Below are 17,481 nucleotides of genomic sequence, written 5' to 3'. Positions count from 1 at the left end.
CCTCTGCCCACCGCCTCCTTCCCGCCATGCCCCCGCCCTCTTAAAGGCTGTCGCCTGCCTGCCTGCCCCCTGTACTCTGCCACCTGCTGGCCCTGGCCCTGCCCTCCGCTCACCTGCCTGAGACGCAGAGGGCCCTGGAGGTGGGCTGCAGGCAGCTCTCGGACTCCAGAAGGTCTAGGTAGAAGCAGAGGTTTAGCGGCCAGCAGGACTGGCCCTCGAGGTCACCTGTGCTCGCTCTGTCCCATCAGCCCCCTTTGCTGAGGCTGACCGATGTCCTGGATGCTGAGCCCTGGGTTCACCTTCCCCCAAGGGGGAGGAGCTGGTGGAGGGCCACACCCACCAGGGCTTGACCTGCACTGTGTCCTTCGTGGTACATGAGGGCTGCCGGCACCCTCCCAAGGACAGGGACTCTAGAATCGGCACTTCCGACTTCACGGGAACAGGTCCATTGGGAGGAACCCCGGCCCGCGTTTCTGCGCTGACCCGCTTCTCTGCACGGCAGTAATCACAGCTGGCCATCTGCTACCTGCTGCCTACCCCAGGCCACCCCCACTGTTGGGCCAGACCCCCAGCTGGTCGGGGCGGCCCGAGCTGGCAGTCCTGGGAGCCGATGTCCCCAGGGGCCTCCCAGCGCTGCACTTTAACACGCAGCCTGTGCGGGACGGGCCAGGCAGCAGTTTCCGGAGGCAGTCGAGGCTGCTCTTCTCGCCTGGGGGACCGCCCGCCCGCCCAGAGGACCCGAGCCTGCAGACGGTGGGCAGCCGCCTGCCTCCTGCCGCCCACGGCCCGTGCCCGGCTCACAGGCAAAGATCTTTCTCACTGTGTGTGAGCCGAGGGAAGCCTGTCCCACTGCCGGGGCGTGAAGAGGGGCTCGAATCGGGCTCACGGCAGGAGGCCCAACGACCACCCCCTTCAGACCCAGGCCGGATCCACCTGGGCACATCCCCTCAGCTCATCACAGTTCCTTACAAATGAAACCCTAACGATCTTGAAAGGGGTAAGGCTTCTGGTCACGGGACCCATGGCCCCACCACACAGGCGCCGCTGAGCCGACCAGCATGGGGTGCGTGCGCCCCCTGGTGGCAGTGGGGTGAATTCCAGTGATGGTGCTGAGCACCTACTGTTTGCAAGGCCCAGGCTGGGGCAGATGTGCAGGGCAGGAGAGGTAAGGAGGCTGCCCGAGAGGGGCCCAGGGCTTGAGAAGGCGAGAGCCAGTTAGGTCACACGTAGGAGAATAAGCCACAGGAGAAACGGGAAGGTCTCAGGTGCCAACACAGGAAGGAGGCTCCACAGCAGCGAGGGGCTGCCGCCTGCTGCCGCCTGCTGTCCCCGGGAGGCCTGACAGCCCACGGTCCAGAGCAGGGACGGGCAGAGGGAGCATCGACCTGAGCTGGATGTGGAGATGGGTCCACCCCCTTGGCCTCCAGCTGGCGACAAAAAGGACACCCAGGACACAGAGCAGCCGGGCCACGGTCAGGGTGGCGGTCAAGTCCACTCCTCTCTGCCCAGCCCCTGGAGAGAGGCCTGGCTGTCTCACCTGCCTCCCTGCACACCCAGGCTCAGGCCAGGGCAGAGGGGCACTCACCTGCCCCGTCTACGATCTCGTAGTCCAGGTCCACCTCTCCCACCTGAGGTCCCGGGGTGGCTCCCCGGTCCACCTCCAGGGTCTCCGAGAAGTCGCTGCGCAGAGGGAGACAGCTCAGGCCACACAGCCCGCTCCCAGTCATCGGACCCGGAGCCCCCGGCACCCACCGGGCCCTTCACCCAGCAAACTGCCAGGGGGCCGCACCCTCTGACCCGGACGCCGGTCCCTCTATACCTGAAAGACCAGGGCTCGTCCTGCAAGTCCTCCGTGGCTCGCTTATACAGGGACAGCTGGCTGGGGGGCACAGGGCTGCTGGAGCGGAAGCTGTCCCCCAGCTCATGGCTGGACGTGGCGCTCAGGTCGGACCAGAGCTGAGACGGGCGGTGAGAGGCTGGTCAGCGTGGAGCCCCCATGGGACAGGCAAGACACCCAGTGGGGGCCAGAGGACGCCGGGGGTACCGTGGTGCAGCCCCCGTCCACTGAAGTGTCCGGCACATGGCAGGCCCCCCCCATCTGCACCTGGTGTGCCCCCAGCAACACAGGGTGGTGGCCATACCTCAGAGGAGCTGAGGCAGCTGTGGTCACTGTCCTCTCGGGGGCAAACGGCGAACATCCGCACCAGCCGCTGCTTCCCCCGCTGGCCCGGCTCCCGGGGCCCTGCCTCCTGCGTGGGCTGCAGACACACAGGCCCGAGGGCTGGTTGGTTCAGGGAAGGTTCCCCCTCGATGCTCCCGGCGTTTCCACTCAGTCACTGCCCGCTCCCCACTCCCCTACTGGAATTCCAGGCACAGAGGTCACGTCCCCTCCACCCAGCCTGGGACTGGCTGACTGCCCAGGGGACACACAGTGGCGGGCTTGGTGAGGGCACTTCACCGTGGTTGGAGGCCACATGTGTTCCTCTCCTGGTTACACCGATGGTACATAACGTGTACACGTCTCTACACGCCGCACACAGCGCCTCGGGGCCCCCCTGAGCGATGGGACGCAGTGGGCAGCAGTCCGGGGTGTGTCCGGCAGCCCCTGCTCCACGCGTGCGTGTGTGTGTGTGCGCGTGTGTGTGTGTGATGACTGACGCAGGCTGGGGGTACAGGAGGAAGGGCAGGGGACCCTGTGCAGGGAAGGGGGGTCCGGCTCCGGCTTCCACCAAGGCCCCCAGACACCTCTCAGGAGTCTCACCTGCCCACCAGGGCACCTGGAGCTGGAGCTGCCGGTTGGGTTGTAACTAGAAATTTCATAGCAGTTTGAGCTCGACTCTGTCTGCTGCTTCCTTTCCTCATGCCCACACCACGCTTTATGGCTTCCAGAACCTTCTGCTAAGCTGCCCTTCCAAGGCACGCGTGACATGACCGGAAACGGGGAGCAGCGGCAGCCCCAGCTGCCCACTGGCGCATCTGCAGCATCGGACAGCGCGGCTCCCTCACGGGACCCAGCGCGCAGGGGCCGGAGTCACACCTGGTGTCCCAGCTGCAGGAGGGGCGTGCGTTCGTGGCCAGGTGGCCCCACCCCAGGCACACGCTGCCCGGGGGCCTGCAGCCCTGGCGCTGCTCCCAGTGCCCACGGGGCGGGGAAGTGCTCACCGCTTTCGAGGACTCAGCCTGCAGCCTGCGGAGGTGCTGGCGCAGGTCGCAGACCTGGTCCGTCAGCTCGAACACCTTCCTGCGGAGGGCGTCCTTCTCCGTCAGGCTCTGGGAAATCTCCACCTGGGCCGCATCCCGGGCGGAGTAGGCCTGTGGGCCGGACAGAGGGCGACCAGAGCGTGAACGGCCGTGCAGGCGCCACGCAGGAGCCCCAGCCAGAGCAAGCCCCTGGTCGGTCGTCTGCACTCTGTGCAGCAAGCACCAAGCTCGCCCGATGGGCACACGCCATGACCTCTAGTCTGGGTCAGCAGGGGATGAGGGTGGGGGTTGACAGACCCAAATCTGGAAGCAGTGCCCAGAGGGCAGGACCAGCAGCAGGAGGCGGCCAGCCCGCCCTCAGCCGCCAGCCCCTGCTGTCCGGCCCGCCCCCCCCCCCCCGCACCTGGTCCCGCTCTTTCTGCAGCTCCGCCAGCTGGCTCTGCAGGGCCGCCATCTTCTCCTTGTAGATCTCGCAGTCCACCTTGGTCTTCTGGAACTGCAGCAGGGTCTGCTCCTTCTCCTCCCAGTACTGGACAGGGCGGGGTGGGGGGACGCACACGGCTGGGAGGACGGGTGGGGCCCGGAGCCTCAGGGACGGTGCAGCGGCCCCGGGGAGAAACGGGGGGTTCACGCGCACAGGCCGGGCCACCACGGCTCTCACGGCTGTGGAGCACGTGGTGGCTTTGTTCACTTGGTGCCCCAGGGACACGCGACTTCCCTCCACCCGCCTCACTCCCGTCTGCCGGCTTTCTTGCTGCCGCCCACCCGTCCCTGTTTGTAGCGGCTCAGCCAGTCCCTGGCACCACCCCGGGCCCCATGCAGGGCCCTGCTCTTGCCGCCAACTGGCCACCCATTTCCTCACCACCCCGCCCACCGGCCGGCACCTCTGGTCTCCGACCGCGAGCAGGTGCCCACACGGCTTTGATGAAGGAGCACACGACGAAGGGCGTCTGGTCAGTGAGGCCCGCTCGGCCCCACGCGCAGCACGGACTCAAGAACACGCCTGCCCCAGCCTGCGGCCCTGCCCCGACAGGGGACGCCGGACAGTCACCTGCTTCCGCTGCCTCTCAGCGGCCACCGCCCGCTGCCTCAGAGAGTGGATGCGGTCCACCAGCTCCTGCTTGCTCTCCAGGGCCTCGTCCAGGCTCTGCTCCAGAATGTCCCTCTCCGCCTGGCGCAGAGAGACCTCAGCCCGGGGCCCCGCCCGCCCACCCGCGGGCCTGCCCCTGGGGAGCATCCCCAGCAGCTCGGCCGAGACTGGGAAGCTTGAAGGCCCAGTGCGGGCAGAGGTGGCGGCACTGCTCTCCACCCAGGTGGCACACCGCACCGCGGCTCTGCAGTGCATGGCTGCTCGAGAAGGTGGAAAGTGCTAGAAGCTGAGGCCTCTTAGGATAGAACCTCCTGCTTCGGGCACTTGCAGCCGGCTCCCTTGCAGAGAGGTGGACACCAGCCCTGCTGGGGCTGCTTTGCAGGCAGGTCAGGAGCACTGGCACCTCCCGAGCCACGGGGTGGCCGCGCCTGCACCCAGAGGTGTCTGCTGAAGGCAGTGCTCGGGAATGGGAGCTTGCTGGTTCCCAGAAATGGACCATGAGCTGAGCTCCGGGTGAGCACACTCCAGGGCGCGGTGCCCCTCGTCCCTCTGCACCCTGAAACTCCCTCTGTCCAACGCAGCACGTTCTGCAGGCATATGGGTTCCATTCCGTCCCCCAATTTTAAAGTGAACCCCATTACTTGTGACCACTCCGAAGCAGCACGGCTGCAGCGGGGGAGCTGAGCTGGATGCTCTGTTAATTCCACCAGCGTCTGGGGGAGCGACAGGACTGCATCCCTGGGTTTCTTGTCGGCTCGTGGGGGGGCCGCCCAGCAGGAAGCCAGGCCTGAGGGCCACGGGGAGGAAGGCAGCCTTGTTGGGGGGACGGGGACCTACCAGGCTGAACGTCAGCGAGCGGAGTTGCTCATTCTCCTCCTTCAGGCGGCTCAGCTCCTCAGCTCCGGGCTCCAGGCTGTCGGCCGCCCTCAGCGACCGCTCCCGGAACTCCCGCTCGCAGGAGGCGGCCAGCCTCTCTCGCTGCAGCTCCTGCTGCGTCAGGTACAGCTGCCGGGAGAGGTGCCGGGCGCGTGAGCACTGAGTGCCCCACGCAGGGTCGGGCACAGGGGGGCGGTGTGTGTGTGCGTGCATGTGTGCACACGTGTATGCATGTGCTCACACGCGTGTGCGTGCATACCGAGCAGATGCAGAGAGCACAGTGATGAACTGAGGTGTGTGGATGTCTTCCATACCACTGCATTTGAACTCTTTTAAAGACAAATTTCAAATTCCTTCCACGGTTTAAAATCAAAGAAAAGATGACGGCACAGTTAAAGGCAAGAAGCAAAACGACACGTCGGGAACACCCTAGATACTGAAAGAGCCTCCTGATCACCACGGCAACGCGGCGGCCGAGAAAGGAGTAAAGGACGCCGTCGGGTTCGAGGGGCCTGCGTCCAGGGCCAGCTGAGGAAGACGAGGAGACCGAGGCCCGCTGTCCCTGGGGTTCGTACGGCAGCTGGACGGGCGTGGGGCCTGGGGGGCCCACTGCTGCAGAGCCCAGAATAGCCAGACCCACCCCCGACAGAGGCAGGCGGGCTGTGCGCAGGCCAGCCAGTCCTGGGGGAGTTACAGGGCAGGCTCCTTGCCCACGGGCTAAGGGGGGCCTGGGGGTGAGGAGAAGGGCCAGCCCTCTGCTGGAGCCTGGGCCTAGGCGGACGGGGCAGGAAGGCGTCCCCAGGGCTGGTGACAGTGGGCGGGGAGCAGCACCTCCTCCTGCAGGGCCCGGCAGCGTGTGGCGGCCAGCTCCTTCTCCCGCAGCGCGCCGCTGTGGTGCAGCGCCAGGCCAAGCATCTCGTCCTTCAGCTTCAGCACCTCGTGGAAGTGGGCGCTGACCTCCCGCTTCATGCGGGCATGGTCCGCCTCCAGCTGCCGCAGGCCCTCAGCCTGGGCCTCGGCCTCGCGCAGGCGCTCCTGCAGCCGCCGGCACTGCTGCGCCAGGGCCTCCCTCTGCCCCTTCTCCTGGCTCAGCTCCTCCTGCAGGCTGCTGATGGCCCCAGCCAGGCACTCGGTCAGCTTGGACGTCTCCATGAGCCCTGCGGGGGCGGGGGGCCCAGGTGTCACCACCTCAGCCCCCACCGGGTCCTGCCTGCAGGACTTTGCTTCCTGCACCCAGACTCTAGAGGGTCCCACCCTGGTCTGCCCATCTCTTCAAAGGCTTCCTGGCTGAACTGCACTCAACTCTGGGTGAGTAAACTGTGTGACTCGAGACTGGCACCAGGCTTCCCCGAGCCGCCCCGCCACTCAGGCCCGGCTGCCCCTCATCTGCCCGGCCGGACCGGTTTGACCTCGTCCTACGAACACAGGAGCAGCGGAGTCTGCATGTGCGTCTCCGAGTGGCACACACGCAGCTGTGAGGCCAGGTGGACAGCGTGCTTCCCCGGCCGCTCCCCGGGACACCCGGTCTTCCACCAGCTCCTCCACGGAAGCCTAAACTCACTTCCTCAACAGAGTGGCCTCACCTGCCCCCAAGCCAGGCCTGAGCACACGCAGACGGGGCTGCAGCCTGCACCCCGCCCGCCCCCCACAGCGCAGCAGGCACCTCTCTGTGAGGGTGGGCCCTCCCAAGAGCCAGGCTGGGACCCTGGGACCGGGCTGCCCTCTGCCTCGAGCACAGGGCACCCCAGGAAAGGACACCATGAGGGGCCCTTCTTGGTGCTGGCTAATCAGGGACAGACTTTTCCTTTCAGAGCCCGAGGCCCCGGGCTCCTCCTCCCACCCCCGCGACAGTTAGCTGGGGGCTCTCCTCACCCCAGAGTGCTGGACGGGGTGCAGGGACGGCAGGGCTGCCTGCAGGCGGCAGCGAAGCGTGGGGGACGGCCCGCCAGCAGAGCGGGACCCCACAGGCTCCTAGCAGCCAGCGGCGCCAGGGAGCCCCCGCCAAGCCCTCCCGGAGACCACCGCCCGCTCACCACTGAAGCTGCTGCCATCGACGTCCGGCTGCAGCCCAGTGACCAGGGTGTAGACGTCGGGGTTGTGGAACTTGAGGCTCTCCAGGAAGGCGACGGCCCCGTTCTTCCCTCGCGTCTTCAGCAAGTCCAGCAAGTGTCCTTGGGAGACAGAGGTCTTGGCTGGGGGGGGACAGGGAGGGCCCTGAACTCCCCTGGGCTCCTCGGGCTCACGCAGTGGCAGGCGCCTCGAGAAGTGCGAGGCTGACATTTACTGAGCAGCCATAAGGAGCCGAGTGCTGAGGGCTGGAACGGGTTGGAGGTGGCCCCCAGGGCGTGCCCCCCGGGACCTGCCAGTAGGACCTCATTTGGGAAAAGGGTCTCTGTGGGTGTGTTTAAGTGACGGACCCCGAGGGGAGAGCGTCGTGTACGATCTGGGTGGGTCCCGACCCAGTGACAGGTGTCCTCTGACAGACAGGACAGGAGACACCCTCAGAGAAGGTGCGTGAAGCAGGGGCACAGGCTGGAGCGGTGCCCCCCAAAGCTGGTCCTCCAGGAAGGACCCGCCCCCGGAGCCCTCAGAGGGGCGCGGCCCGCCAGCACCAGGGTCTCGGGCGCAAGCCCCGAACTGCGCGCGAACCGTTTCTGCCATTTGAGGCCACGCGCTTACGGGTCCCGCATGCAGAACTCGGCCCCTTAGCCCCTGGCCGGGCGGAGAGGCCCGGGCGCAGCCTCACCGGCCCTCATGGCGCTGTTGGTGAGCCGGGGGCTGTGCAGCACCTCCTCCTCGTCCAGCTGCCCCAGCACCTTGGCCTGGCGCAGGTAGGGCGTGAGGCGGCTGGGGCAGATGCTGCGCACGATCCTGCAGCGGTGGCTCTCGGTCATGTCCCACAGCGTCTCCTCGTCCAGGGCTGCCAGCGTGGACTCGGTGCGGCGCAGTCCCGCCATGCCTGCGGGCCCTGGGCAGACAGGACGGTGAGCGCCCAGGGCCGCGGCTCCCGGGACGAGGGGTTGGGGTTCCCCCCTCTGCAAGCCACCCTCCCCCTCATCACAGGCAGGGGAGGAAACGACCAATTCGGAGAGGACGGTGACACCTGCCCTGCCCCAGTGCCCTGGGACCAGTGGGAGGGACACCAGTCCAGGACCCGGGGGAGAGAGGGACCTGGGTTTGCCTCTAGCACACAGGCCGCTGCCCCTGCCCAGGGCGGTCAGCTGGGGAGGTGGGCCTAGAGCAGGACACAACACCAGCAGGGGGATGGGGACAGATGGCAGCACCCCTGTGACAGCCACACCTCAGGGCAGGGCACGGAGGGGAAGGCGTCTGGAAAGGCTGCGGAGGGTGATGGTGGGGGAGACAGCAGCCTGGGTGGGCGTGAGGCTGCAGCGGGGCCCGCGGTGCAGGGCGGGGGGCGGGCACTCTCGTGGGAGGCTGCCGCCCATGCCGGGCACGGCGGGTGCTCGTGCCGGGACACCTGAGGGACGGGTCGGGGGTGTGGGGACACTGTTAACAGCACATCCTAGATTGATACAAACCGGAGCTAACTGGCCCCGGCTGCGGTGGCTCAGTGCACTGAGTGACGGCCTGCGAACCAAAGGGCTTGACCCCCAGTCAGGGCACACGCCTGGGTTGCGGGCCAGGTCCCCAGTAGGGGGGCGTGTGAGAGGCAACCACACACTGATGTTTCCCTCCCTCTGTCCTTTCCCTCTCTCTAAAATAAATAAAAAATTTTAAAACACCGAGCCAGCTCGGGGTGAGAAGGAAGGCATGGGTTGGGGTGAGATGGCCAAGCAGCCTCTGGTGGCCAAGCTGTGCTGGGCGGGGCAGGCCCCAGGCGGCCCCAAGCTCCAGGTCCGTGTGGACAAAGGCCCTGCCGCAGCTCAGTCACAGCCCAGCACGTCCCCAGTCCGAAGTCCCAGGGGCACGACTACCTGCCAAGGGCCCCTCCCGCCTCTGCAGCCGCTGCCTCCCTCTCCCCTCCCCACCGCCACCTGGCCCTGCACGAGGTCTGGAGCCTATCAGGGCACCTAAACCACTCCAAAATGTCTCTGAACCTCGGGCTGTCCACCCGCCCCTGCCCTCCCCACCTTCTGCCCCGCACCCCGCGCTAACAGCTGGGACTTCAGATCCCTGCGTAAGGAGATGCACCCTCAGACAGAGCTCCGCCCGCCCCCTCGGCCCCACCGCACACAGCACCAGGCAGGGTTCTGGCGACGTCACACCTGCGGCAGCTTCACTGCTCACTCTCACTTCACGAGACAGTGTCACCTGGTCAGGGCACCGAGGGTTGGTGCAGGGTGCCACTCAGCCACACCCCTTCCTCAGCTGCGTGTCTCAGTCAGTGACAGACACAGCGCACGGCCCCGGGCTGGGCGTTGCCTTGTGTCTACTGTTCCCGGCACACTCAGTGCTGTCGTGACGCCCTGTGCGCAGGCCGGGCACAGGTGGGATGTGTCTCTCGGACCCGAGAACGCCTGTGACTTGGTCGCGCCTGTGACCTGTCACCCCTTGGGACAGCAGGCTGCCCTGGCTGGTATCTGGTGCCTCTTGGAGAGGTGGGGACACCAGAAGGGCTCAGGAACCAGAGCGAGTCGCAGTGGACACGAAGCAGCCTGGGCTGCACCCCACAGCCCACCCCCGGGACCGGGGGCGGCAGCACACTCACCGGGAGACGCTCACGTCCGTCTGCGCAGGGACTGCTTGCGGTGGAAGGGGACCCGGAGCCCCCTCCCCCGGGCCAGGTGGTGCAGCCTCCTTTGCAGGGTCCTGGCGGCGGCGGGACAGGGCTGGACAGGAAGAGCAGCCCAGCCAGCGCCGAGGCCACCTGAAGACTGTTTCACGCCGTGTGACTTGCTCCAAAACTCAAAGTTCACGAAACGAAGACTAGTGCAAGGTGGGGAGAAATACAAACTCAGATCCAGGAAACACGGGGACAGACCTTTCACCCTCGTGTCCGTTCAGCAAATACAGACGCTTTCTCAGCACGAGCGAGCCGGTGTCTCTCGTCTCTTTCTCCCTCTGCCCCCTCCCTCCCTCTCTCCAAAAATAAGTAAAATCTTTTTTAAAAAGATTTTTAAAAAGAATAACAGACTTTATTTATTTATTCCTTTATTTATTTTTAGGGGGGAAGAGAAACATCAGTGTGCAGTTGCCTCTTGTGCGCCCCCTACTGGGGACACGGCCCCCAACCCAGGCGTGTGCCCTGACTGGGAGCTGAGCCAGCCACCTCTTGTTTGGCAGGCTGGCACTCAATCCACTGAGGCACACCAGCCAGGGAAAATAAATAAAATCTTTAAAAAGAAAAAAAGCAGAGGCCACAAACAAGGCAAGGCGGAAAGGAAAGAACTTTCTGCCAAAAACTTTGGAAAGAGTCAGACGAGCCCCGGAGCCAGTGGAGGGCTCACAGGGCGGGGCCCTGTCATGGAGCAGGGCGGCCTCCCCACCGTCTGCCCATCTGAAGGGGAGGAAACTCTGGGGAAGTCTGGGAGGTCAAAGGCAGCCCCCCAAAGCCCCTGCCCCGTCCCCCACAGGAAGCTCTCCGATCCGCCGGGCAGGGTGACCATCCTGGCCCAGGGGCTGGGATTCAGGAAGGGCGCCGGACCCGTGAGCACGCCTAGCCGCGTGGCGCGCACTGGGGCCGTCTCACTACAGACCAGGACTTGGTGGGAGCCGCAGCCCTGAAACCCTGGGGGGAGATTCTCTGCCTTGACGGCCCCCTGGGAGGCCAGGCCGGGTGGGCGCCGTCTCACGGGGCTGTCGATCTCTGTGACGTCTCTAACTCAGACGTGCACCGACCTGCCTTCCTTCAGATCGACAGATAAAAAACAACACGGGCCCGGCCGGATGGCTGGGGGGCTGCAGCGTCATCCACCGGGAGGCTGTGGGTTCGACCCCTGGCTGGGGCGTCTACAGGATTCAACCGATCACTTTCCCTCTCACACCAGTGTTTCTTTGTCTCTCTCTCCCCTCTCCCTCCAAAATCAATAAACATACCCTTGGGTGAGGATTAAAACAAAACAAAACAGAACAAAGAATGACGATGGCCAACACAATAGCAATGCGGTGTGGGCGGCCGTCCCGGTCACACGGTAAGCGCTGCATCTCACTGGGCACAGGACATCACAAGGTGGGGCCCGACTGGTTCATTCTCGGTAGCAGAAATCCTTCTGTACGAGTACAGGCTCCTGATTTTTAAAAAGTCCCCTTGGAGCAAAAAGGGTGGGTAATTACTGTCCTTACTTTTTGTAAATCAAGCAAAATTATACCCATCTTCTGGTCAGATTGGCAAAAAGAACACGTTTTTGGTGTGCCGCGGAATTTCAGCTGCGGTGCTGTGAGAAGACAGGGGGCAGCAGCCGCCCCCACCCCGGCCTGGTGGGTGTTCGAGGCGCGGCCCTGGTGGTCGGGGTGTGGCCGCGCTGCACCCAGACATTGTTTGCACAGTAACTTGGGGTCCAAGTAAAACGTACACGTTCCTCTGAAGCCACGTGGAACGTGGTCTTGTTGCTGTGGAACAGCGACAGTGAGTCTGTCCCGGCGGAAGCCTCTGGTCTGCGCACTCGCCCACCCCTCTGCCGCCTGCTGCTCGGCCAGTCCCACGTGCAGGTGTGCGCACAGACTCATGGGACAGACGGACGGAGCGCGAGTGCCTGCAGGTTCCGGACGCTGTTCACCAGTGCCCCCACTGGTCACATTCGTGTCCGTGTAACTTCAGGGCTCCCGACGCCTCCTTCTTTGTCGTTGATGGAACTTTTAGAACGAGTGCCGGTTCCATAAAACCAAAGAGTCAGTATTTCAGAAAACAACGCCATTAATTCAACCAGTCAAACGGAGACGGAACTGGGGCTGTGCGTCCTTCTGTCCCACGTTGTCCAGGGCACTTCCTGCCCTGGCGTGAACTCTCACAGGGACACAGTTTGGGTGGCCAAGTGTCACGGCGGAGGCGGTGCAGGCGCCCGGACCCAGCCCTCTGCGGCCCTGCCTTCGGTCCTGCGAGGAGGACCCGCAGTAGCGGGCGTGGGCAGGGAGAGCGTGGGAGCAGACCAGGGCGGCAGGGGCTGCTGAGCGGGGACAGTTCTGGAAAAGCCGGGGGGAGGGGCAGGACTCTGCTGGCCCAGGCCTGGGTCGTGGGCAAGGTGGCCGCTTCTCACTCCCTGGACAGGATCTAACCCTCCACTTAAGATAGGAGAATGGAGCATCTTTATGAAACCTCCTTCTTTTTCCCCAAGTTTTCTCACAAAGCATCGCTTCAATACCATTGATCCTGACTCAAGAGGTTCCACAGCCTTCCCTGTGACCTGGGCCGATGGCCCTGGATGAGGTTGGGGCCAGGAGTCAGTGACCCCGAAATCCGAGCTCCCTGAATACGAACTTCTGTCTCTAGCGAACTGCACTCCGGCCCCAGCACGCAGGCCCTGAGGGGCCCGGCGGCCTGGACCCACGGGGAAGCGCAGGTCCTCGGTGCCTTCCCCAGGCTGGGCCAGGGTGGCGGCCGGCTCCGGGAGGGCCTTCCGGCCTGTCCACCGCCCCACCCCACTAGCCTCCCACGCAGGCCCCGAGAGCACCCTGCTTTCCTCAGGCTTCCCCCGAGCACAGAGGATCCAGGCTCAAGCTGGCAGCTGCCTTTCTTGGGCAGCTGGAGACAGAGATCTCTTCAGGACCCTCTGAGGCCCAACCAACCGCCCTTGGCTCCTGGGCCCCCCAAAGCCATATCGCGGTTCGGGTGTAAGTGGCTGCGGCCAAGGAGCGGCCACTCTGGCCCGTTCTTCCCGCAGTGAAGCAGCTCCCGGTGGACCCAAAGGGCAGCAAAGACGGAGGGCTTCTTTGCACCTGAGCCCAGGTTGAGCGGGGGTGAGTGCTGTCCTAGCGGAGACCCCCAGGGCGTCTCGCCCTCCGGCGCTCCTACAGAGAGCCGACGGCCACCTGAGTGCCGCACACGTGTGCCCTCCTGTCTGCCCCTCCCCATCCACACTCTTCTCGTGCCCACACCCTCACACGCATGCACGCGCACAGAACCCCCAGAACAGGGAGGCATGTGTTGGTGAGCTCTCGGGGTGTCTGATGAACCCCAACGTGGTGGGTGAGGCAGGCGGGCAGCGAGCACAAAAGGAAGCAGCGACGCCCCCTTGCTCCCCTCAGCTCCAACCGGCACCGAAGTGCCCCTTCCACGTTGGTCGGCCCTCACCCCCCAGACGGGCAGCAGGTCCTCTCCACGCCACACCCACACCGGAAACACCCCCTCGCTTCCTCCCGCCCTGGGGCAACAACCAGACATCAGAGAGCAAAGCCGAACACCCTTCCTTACCCATCCCGGCCCAGACGCTCCCCCGGGCGGGAGGGACCACAGGCGGGCACCACCCCTCCGTCAGGGGAAGAAGCCGCCCCTCCAGTTCCCCCAGGGCGGCTCTCAGACCCCACTCGGGGCCTGTCCGCCCTCCCTCTGCTGGTGCACTGACCTGCTCTCGTGGGGACCAACTCCATGCTGCTGCGGGAGGACCGGCTGCCCCGCCTCTTGTGACCGAGGACTGGGACAGCCCCTGCTGACGGGCGGCAGGGGAGCAGGTTTGGCAGGTGTGGTGTCCCGCCGCCCTGCCCCGGGAAGTGATGTCTCACACGCTCCACGCCTCGCTGAAGCTCCGGAGCATTCTCACGGCACGACTGCCATGCGCGGAGGGCTTGTTTTGCCCTTGTGGGTGCCATGGGAACCTTCTAGAAACTGACCTTTCCCCTGGTGTGAGAGCAGGGAAGAGCCTCCCGCCATGTGTGAATGGTCAGCCTGGGTCCTCACGAATCCCTCAGAAAGAGTCCCCGCACCCTTGGGACCCACGCTGGGGCCCCTCACCGGTTCTCGTGGTGGGCGGGGGTGCAGCTAAGCAATGCCGGTGGCCCGCCCGGAATCGGTGTCCCCGGTCACCTCTCACTCTGGTCCTCCTCTGCGAGCGCACACCCAGAGTGCTCACCTGGGGACACCGCGTGGCTGTGCCCGGTCACCGTGCACCCGGGGCCCTGCAATCACATCCTGGCCATCTCCTTGCTGCCTCCAGTGCCAGCTCTCAACACAGCTGGCACAGCGACGCTCCTGCCACAGCCACTGGGGGTCTGGTCAGGCTGTTCTCTTTGGTCCGTGAGCCTCTGAGTCCTCCCCACCGCCAGGCACAAGCCCTGCAGCGTGTCCTGCGCTTGCTGCCCTCATTCCCACTCGCCTGCTCCACACTCGGGGCCTCCTTGTCAGTCTGACGCACAGGCACGCACCTGCCCCAGGGCCTTTGCACTCGCCTCCTTCAGGACTCCGCACCAGGGCCGCCTTCCCAGCGAGGCCTCCCAGGCCGTTCTGTTTAAACTCACAGCCCCCACGCCGCGCCCCACCCCAGGCCGTTTTTCTGCACTGGACCCACGGCTCCCGACACACTGTGCATTGCACTTCCTTGCGGTTTCTCACCTGCCTCCCCACCTGGAGCGTGGCCTCCAGAGGACAAGCCCCTTGTCCTTCTCTCGTACAGCCAGGTCATCTTTCACCCTGGGCGGCCTGTGCTCCTGTCCCCCGAGGAAAGAGCACCCTGAAGTGGCTGCCAGGGCAACTGCGACACATCCGAATGCCATTTCATTATCTGCCAGACCTCCCCTGCCCTGTCCCTGCTCCCCTCCGCCCACTCCCCACCTGCCCACATTCCCGGTGCCACTACCACCCTGCTCTTGCAGCCCTGGATCCTGCCCATACCCCGCCCACCTGTGGGCCTTCACACCCCCGTCCCTTCTTCCTAGAACACTCCTCCTCTCACAATGTGGAGAGTGCCTTCCTCCCGCCCCCACCGCTGGTGTGTCCCCAACCCACTCACCTCTCCACCGGCCTCATTTCATTTGCATCACAGAAGCTGTGACAACTGCAATCACGTTACTGTTTGCAAGGATGTCGCCAGTCTGCACATTCTGTTGGGCTTGCCCTGTCCTGGAGCACAGCTCTGGGAGGGCAGCGCCATCTGTCCCTTTGATGCCCACAGATGCCCCATGCGCATCTGCCGCCCGATGCTGGACGCTGGCGGTGGGGGGTCCCTGGTCCAGTTGGGTGGGGTCAGGCGGGGCTTTGGGCTTCATCCTGTGCCTCCCCAGGGGAGGGGGCTGGAGAGGCCGCACCTAGAAAGAAACAAGTGTTTGCCACTGCGTACTGGGCGGGGTCCCTGGCAGGAAGTCCGTCTTTAGGGGCAGCCCCTCTCATCCAGGCCACCACCTCCCACCTCCTCCTACGGTGATGACTCACGGAAGCCCGGCAGGCCTAGGAGCACTGCGCCGAACCTCCTCTACCCCAGGACTAGATGGGCCACCCCGCCCATCCGACCAAGTCCAGCACGGGCCCAGGGCAACAGGCCAGTCAGGAGGTGCAGCCCTCAGAGCCACTCCGGCCTGCCCTGCTGCTCTGGCCTGAGCTCCAGGAGCTCCTGGGCGGCTGGGCCCCTGCCTTCCCTGCCCTGGATCCAGGCACACCTACTATGTGCTAGGGCAGCCTCGGGGAGCCAGACGGACGTGGGCCCTCCCTGGGCTGAGTCTAATCCGGCGAGAAATTAACTTCCTCCGCCAAACATAACAGGGTGGGAGGGGAGGCCCTGGAGGCAGTCTGTGTTTTGAGGGACGGGTACCCCACCTGATTAGAACCATCCCAAGGAGGACAAGGGCAAGTCTGCTTTGCTCTCCATTGCTCACCGGGGGGCCCCCAACACCTGTCCCACCCCAGAGCTCCCGTCATCATCATGGAACTCTGGTTCCAAACAAAAGGAGGGGGCCTTCGGGAGGTGCGTTCACACCTCGAAAGGAACACTGTGGGGAAAACAGTGGCAAGTGACACGACAGCGGGAAGGCCGAGACAGGTACAGGTGGCTCCGGAGTGAGACTTTTAAAATGCCCAGCAAGCGTCACAGAGGCCACGACCCCTGGACACTGGCAGGAGGGTCCGGCGACCCCACCTTCAGTCGCCCTCTCCCCAGTGCCCGCCCCCTCATCTCCCTGCCATGAGGCACTTACAACAGAGCCCTTCACTAGGAGTATCACAGGGAGAGAAATGTCTCCACGTTACAACGTTTCCATAATGTAGCTATGTTTTCCTAGTACAAAGAAACAAGTGACATTAAAGTAACAAATTTAACTCAGTATATCTGAAATGACCATTTCGACAACTTTTACATTCCTTTCTCCTACTGTCTCAAGATATCTGTATTTCACAACTCAGCCCTATTGCCCGGCTTCCTAAACAGTGTGTGCAACCTCCGAAGAGACACCGGATGTCCTCCGGTAGTGAGAAGACCCAAGAACTTACGTTCCCATGTTATTGGAAGCCTAAGAAATTCAGCTTTATGAACATTAAATACTGGATTAATAACGGCATCCCTGCTGGGCACGCGTGCTCAGGCGATTCTCCTGAGGACCGAGCACCTCACAGAAGGGAGCCCGCATTCACTTCCGTGCAGTCAACCTGTCACTCCCCACTGCCCTCTCCCTGGGCCGGGCCGAGCAGGTGAACCGATTCCTTGCTTTTTTCACTAAACGAACCCTCACAGAAGGAGTTCCCCCGGTGCTTTGGAATTGGAAAGTGGCCCTGGATTTAAGGACGTGGCCAGGAGGCGAACCAAGAAAACAACGGGCAAGGGTGAGAGCGCGACTCTCACAAAAGCCGATTCTCATACAACAGAGAATGAACACGGGTCGGGCGGAGAGGCTGGTTCAGCGCCCACGTACTTAAGAAAGTGTGGGGGGAGTTGGCGTAACTGGGTATGTTGGCGGGGCAGCAAGAAGCCAGTGCCTATGGGGTCGTCTGCACGGCAGGATTTAGTCTGAGGCCGCAGTGAAGAGGGCGCTGCGGTCCAACGAAGGCGCGTCCTCACGGTCACGCGGCCAGCCCCGGGGTCCCGGTGAGGAGGGCATCGGGGGACCCCAGTGAGCACAGCCCCAGGCGTGGCCCTGTCTCTATACTCGAAGCCGAGTAGGGGCTACTCTTTAAGGGGTTAAAAAACGTGGACCTAACCAGAGCTGATTCCAGGTTTTCCAAAAGCAGACTATTTGCAGCGAGCATTTCCACCCCACGTAGGTAATAACCCGTTTCCGACGATGTGTCTGGCGCCCTCCGAGTCCGGCCAGTGACACCGCATACACGTATAAGCACTTTGCGGCCCGCGCCCCGGTTCTCACTCGAGGTAGAGCCGCCGTGCCTCGGGCGGCGCCGAGTACGCGTTGAGCACAAACATCCTACTCCTAACTCAGCGGGCATCAGCTTTGTCCTGCCTCTGCAGCTTTTATAGGGGAGTGGGCGAGGCCCCGGCCCC

The 17,481-nt window shown here is 64.3% G+C and overlaps 1 protein-coding gene across 1 annotated transcript in view; it reads right to left on the bottom strand.

The window, feature by feature from the left end:
• The window catches only part of CARD14 (caspase recruitment domain family member 14), a 25,250-nt gene extending 7,769 nt beyond the window's left edge, over window positions 1-17,481 (bottom strand). The window contains exons 1-17 of the mRNA XM_053660016.1: window positions 16,898-17,481; window positions 16,187-16,266; window positions 15,010-15,304; window positions 14,613-14,707; window positions 11,168-12,349; window positions 9,840-10,057; window positions 7,914-8,135; window positions 7,201-7,338; window positions 5,999-6,324; window positions 5,129-5,296; window positions 4,253-4,372; window positions 3,605-3,730; window positions 3,163-3,312; window positions 2,142-2,258; window positions 1,820-1,956; window positions 1,586-1,680; window positions 114-174 (exon numbers count right to left, since the gene is read on the bottom strand). Coding sequence (XP_053515991.1) covers window positions 114-174; window positions 1,586-1,680; window positions 1,820-1,956; window positions 2,142-2,258; window positions 3,163-3,312; window positions 3,605-3,730; window positions 4,253-4,372; window positions 5,129-5,296; window positions 5,999-6,324; window positions 7,201-7,338; window positions 7,914-8,124 — 1,649 coding nt within the window. The 5' untranslated portion in view covers window positions 8,125-8,135; window positions 9,840-10,057; window positions 11,168-12,349; ... (2 more) ...; window positions 16,187-16,266; window positions 16,898-17,481. The remainder of the gene's footprint in view (window positions 1-113; window positions 175-1,585; window positions 1,681-1,819; window positions 1,957-2,141; window positions 2,259-3,162; window positions 3,313-3,604; window positions 3,731-4,252; window positions 4,373-5,128; window positions 5,297-5,998; window positions 6,325-7,200; window positions 7,339-7,913; window positions 8,136-9,839; window positions 10,058-11,167; window positions 12,350-14,612; window positions 14,708-15,009; window positions 15,305-16,186; window positions 16,267-16,897) is intronic.

The sequence above is a fragment of the Artibeus jamaicensis genome, unplaced genomic scaffold, assembly GCF_021234435.1.
Source record: "Artibeus jamaicensis isolate MK-2021 breed Jamaican fruit bat unplaced genomic scaffold, CSHL_Jam_final contig_2259, whole genome shotgun sequence".
Taxonomy (NCBI): domain Eukaryota; kingdom Metazoa; phylum Chordata; class Mammalia; order Chiroptera; family Phyllostomidae; genus Artibeus; species Artibeus jamaicensis.
Note: the sequence above shows the minus strand (reverse complement) of the source record. Positions and strands in the feature narration are given on the sequence as shown.